The 4705-nt window shown below is 44.5% G+C and overlaps 1 protein-coding gene across 1 annotated transcript; it reads left to right on the top strand.

Annotated features, from left to right (window-relative positions):
- The first annotated feature begins 129 nt into the window (after positions 1 to 129).
- On the top strand, positions 130 to 4553 carry ddx20 (DEAD (Asp-Glu-Ala-Asp) box polypeptide 20). Its single transcript, XM_057041515.1, has 11 exons — positions 130 to 395; positions 704 to 798; positions 1126 to 1294; positions 1379 to 1493; positions 1568 to 1710; positions 1861 to 1999; positions 2208 to 2266; positions 2435 to 2517; positions 2608 to 2713; positions 3084 to 3185; positions 3265 to 4553. The coding sequence occupies exons 1-11, from the start codon at positions 200 to 202 to the stop codon at positions 4377 to 4379; spliced, it is 2322 nt and encodes a 773-aa protein (XP_056897495.1). The 5' UTR covers positions 130 to 199; the 3' UTR covers positions 4380 to 4553.
- Positions 4554 to 4705: the final 152 nt, after the last annotated feature.

The following is a 4705-nucleotide window of genomic DNA, read 5'->3' as shown; positions in this document are numbered from 1 at the left end:
TGTCTTTTGTTGGCATTTTAATCAGTATGTAATTCCCAATTCTGACCTAAAGGTGGCAGTAACGTGCATATAAGTGTTGTAATTCAAAGAAGAAGAAAATGACATCGCATAGTCTCGACACAAGGGGCGCAAGAAAAGCGCCCACAGCTCTTTAAAGCAGCCGTCTTCTTCTCGTCATTGGCGGTGGTAAACATTCAACATGGCCGCCCCCATGAAGCGAGCTGCACACGACATAGAAGTACGAAAGAGAACCGATGATGTACTGTTGTCGGACGGGATATACTTCAGCTCTCTGCTGCTGTCTCAGGCGGTTCTGGATGGATTGTCCTCCTCGGGCTTCCAGAAACCCTCGCCGATCCAGCTGAAGGCGATTCCACTGGGCCGCTGCGGACTCGGTGAGCACCTAAATGCACATAAAATTATCCATATTGTAAGCGTAATTAAATATTTCAATTTAGGTACGAAGATATTTTTTCACCGAAAACAGTTGTGAATAGGTTTTGTGAAAGGAGATTTAGAGTATCATTGACTGTAGGCCGTGATTCCACTGAACACTTTCATAACGTCCTTCACAAGAATTTTATAACGTCTCCGGAGACTAAGAAAGCTGCACATAACTAATGCCGTGTCACTCGGCTACATTTAGTTTTAACCGTTCACAATTGGGTTCCTGATCATCAGATTTTCCGATTTTCTCTTTCAGATTTGATCGTGCAGGCCAAATCTGGCACAGGGAAGACATGCGTGTTCTGCACCATTGCCTTAGATTTTCTGGTTTTGGAGAATCCTACAACACAAGTGAGTAGATTTACACAAAAAGATTAAAGTAAAACAGGACATACTAAAAATGTATCACACTACTTAATTTTTTACCACCAACAGATGGTCTTTAATCAGATGGAGTTAATCAGCTTGGTCTCCAAAGAGTAAATGAAAGTGCTCAGTTACTGCTGAATTGGCTGTGTTTTAGTGCACGAAATCTTCTTAGCTGAGGATGGGGTCTTACCTCTAGGGGGTGGAAGTACACAGCACCTGCTAAAGCTTAGGCAATCTGAGCCATCTGGATATGAACACCTGTTTTTGTTCCCCAGAACATTAAAATCTTTCTTTGCCCTGATCTCTCAGGTTCTTGTCTTGGCTCCAACACGTGAGATCGCAGTGCAGATCCACTCTGTATTCATGGCAATTGGCTGTGCCATGGAGGGCCTGGAATGCCATGTTTTCATTGGTGGTAGAGCTGTGAGTCAGGATAAACACCATCTAAAGAAGTGCCACATAGCAGTGGGCTCACCTGGTAAATGCTGGTTGAACATGAACGACTGATTTAAGCATCGGGGTACAATTTTGTGAGTGTAACCCTGCTTATGTATCTACACAGGTCGTATTAAGCAGCTGATTGAGCTGGGCATGTTATCAACCTCCAGCATCAGACTCTTTGTCCTGGATGAGGCAGACAAGCTGCTGGAAGAGGGCAGCTTCCAGGAGCAGATAAAGTAAGATTGACCACAACATATGTCATCAATCACATCTGAGTAGTTTGAGATGATCTTCTGTGTTGTCTCTGTAGCTGGATATTTTCCTCTCTTCCTGAGAACAAACAGATGCTCGCCCTGTCTGCCACCTACCCAGAATCACTTGCTCAACACCTCACCCGCTACATGAGAGAGCCTACTTTTGTCAGACTTAACCCCACTGACATGGGTCTTAAAGGTGAGTTTATTATTTCAGGCAAATAACATGCAAACTTTTTAAAACATGCTGTTCTTGTTATGAAAATTTGCCCTGTCAAAAAGATGAGCATGAGTTTTGTCCTTGTATTAATCTTTTCCTCTTCATATCGAATTTTGTCGCCCCCACCAGGTTTGAAGCAATATTACAAGCTAGTGCAGTCCCATTCTTTACCTCACAAAGTTTTTGAGGAGAAGGTGCAACACTTGCTGGAGCTTTTCAGTAAAATCCCCTTCAACCAGGCCCTGGTGTTCTCTAACTTGCATACAAGGTAATTCCCCTTTTAAGGAAAGGTTTTTGTCTTTTTTTCCCCCATTTGTTGCAAACTTCCTCAGTAATTTGAGTACTTGTCTCAATAAAAACAGGATTTTCATTAAGCTTTCCTTCTTTTTGAACTTTTTTCTTTGTTGTTGATTTAAATAACTATTGCTCTATTGAAACCTTTCATATCATATTAATGCTTTCTATTGCTCCCACAGGGCTCAGCACCTAGCAGACATCTTATCCTCCAAAGGCTTACCTGCTGTCTGCATCTCAGGTGAGATTCAGGAAAAATTGATGAAGAAACTGTCAAAACACAATTTTCTTCATTTTTAAAGAATTTCAAAAGGCTGATAGTTTTCTGGCTTCATTAATGGTTATTGTTGGCGTAACAATATTTTAATTAATTAGCGAGTTATGCCAGTGTTATATTTTTTCTGTGCAGGTGGTCTGAGTCAGGACCAGAGACTGGAGGCCATGTCTAAACTGAAGCAGTACCAGTGTAGGGTGCTCATCTCCACAGACCTGGTGAGACGGTCTCCTGCATCAGTGATGTTCCTGCCTTTACTCCAGTTAGTAATAACATACTTCTGATCATGTGTGTTTTCCTACCTTCAGACCTCCAGAGGTATAGATGCAGACAAAGTCAACCTGGTGATAAATCTGGACCTGCCGCAGGACTGGGAGACGTATATGCATCGAATTGGACGAGCTGGCCGATTTGGTTAGTGTCTACATAATTTCTACTTTACTGGAATTTCTACTTTACTTTATCGGGTTATTTTGATATCTTGAGCCCTATAAGTTGCTTTTCTGTTTTGTTGAAATTTTCCTTGTTAAGCATAAGCATAATTTTAAGATTGGCCTCAACCACATGAGTGTTGGTCATCTTTACACACCCAGCAAGGTCAACAGGTTCCTCATCATTCATTTAATTATAATAATCTGTTGCCATGGAGATAATAATAATCTGTTGTCATGGAAACGGGGGCAACTCTCTTGAACGTACAATGTCGACTGAAGGCCACAGCTGCCATTCTGGGCCCCTGTTTTATGTCTATTTTTTTAAATTTTGTCTGTCCTTTTATTTACAGGCACTCAGGGGCTGGCAGTCACCTACTGTTGCCATGGCGAGGAAGAAAACAAGTTGATGAGCATTGCTCAAAAGTGCAGCCTCAACCTGTCTTTGTTGCCAGGTGAGTATTTCTTTTTCTTGTGTCTTTTTTTAAAATATTGGATTGGCAATAATAAACTCCTGTTTGTCCTTCCTTGTAGCCGTCCTGGAGTCCAGGTTGATGGATGACCCGTGTGACTGGGATGTCTGTGCTGAAGCTGCCACTCCTGTCACCTTAGCCAAGCTGTCCTCTAAGACGGAGAGGAAAAAGCATCCAAGGTTAGCTGTGGATCCGGGTGAACAGTCCAACGGTCACAGGAAGCCAGAAAAGGCACCTCCAGCGCCCACACCGGCTGCAACCTTCGAGGAAACTCTGAGAACTCTGGTATCAACAAAGGAAGATTGTGTGCAGGGTGCACAACAGGCTGGGCCAACCCGAAAGGAGCTACAAGACCGCCTGCCAAAGATCCCCCCGCTCAGCTCATTCAAAAGCTGCAGACCCAGGTTTGTGACTCTGGAGGAGGCAGAGCTGGACTTCCACGGCTTCATCACCACAGGCCCTGGGAGATCGGTAGATGTCATCAGGGAGTACGGAGGTCAAGAGGATGGTGAGCGCAGTGTACACAACGAATGCATCACGCTTGATGATGATTCAAGTGAGTGTTTGAAGCTGTGCAGGAAATGGGGGAAATCAGGTCAATCACATCCAAGGTCAATCTCCAGCTCTTCAAGTTCACCTTCTGACAGGAACGTTGAGAAAGTAGCAGCAGTGTCTGAGCCTCAAACCGAAGCACGACGGGCGGCGGCTGTGCCCGCGGCCAAGGAGGAGCCAGAGCACACCAGTTCTGAGGCTTCAGTGCCACGAAAGCATCCATCGAGTGATGCAACTTTACCAAAACCTGAAAATTACAACCCGTCTGGGGCTGTTAAACGCAGCACGCGAGGCGATCAGATGGCGTGGAAATCCTGCAGCGAGGGTGAGTCGAGGAAGGTGAGAGAAAGGTGTGGAAAACAGAGGAAAGATGTGACAGAAATGAGGAACAGAGAGCACGTGGGGAGAAATGAGGGAGAGCGCGACGAGGAAGAGGAAGAGGAGGAGGAGGAGTGGAGCGCCGAAGCCTACTGGAGGGCCACCTACAGGGCCTGGAACGACTACTACGCCTCTGTGTCTGCTTTTCAAAGTCAAGGTTACCCAAGCTGCTACGGTGCAGCCCACAGCTGGATGGCAGCTTACCGTATGAATGCCGTCTACATGGAGGAACTCCTGAAAGACTAATCGAAAATATATGTGTTGGCTCTTATGAGCATCTGCTTTGATGCTTTTTGTATGATTTGTTTGGAATGATCGGCAGTTTTTCATCATTTGTGCACATTTGCTAAAGCATTTTTTCCATTGTAGTTTTATAGGTTTCCTTTTCCGGTTTATAAATGAGCTTGAAGGTGAAAATAAGAGGTGCATTCACTGATAATTATAATTATGTCTGCAATGGTAGCAGCAAGGTCAATTTCCTTTTTGAAAACTCTTCAGCAAGGTCAGACATCTCCACATGCCCCCTGATTACAGGCTAATCAACTGCTGTGTGCCCAATCAATGCAGAGCAG

The sequence above is a fragment of the Takifugu flavidus genome, chromosome 8 (assembly GCF_003711565.1).
Source record: "Takifugu flavidus isolate HTHZ2018 chromosome 8, ASM371156v2, whole genome shotgun sequence".
NCBI lineage: Eukaryota > Metazoa > Chordata > Actinopteri > Tetraodontiformes > Tetraodontidae > Takifugu > Takifugu flavidus.
The sequence above is the reverse complement of the archived record's forward strand: the minus strand, read 5'-3'. Positions and strand labels throughout refer to the sequence as shown.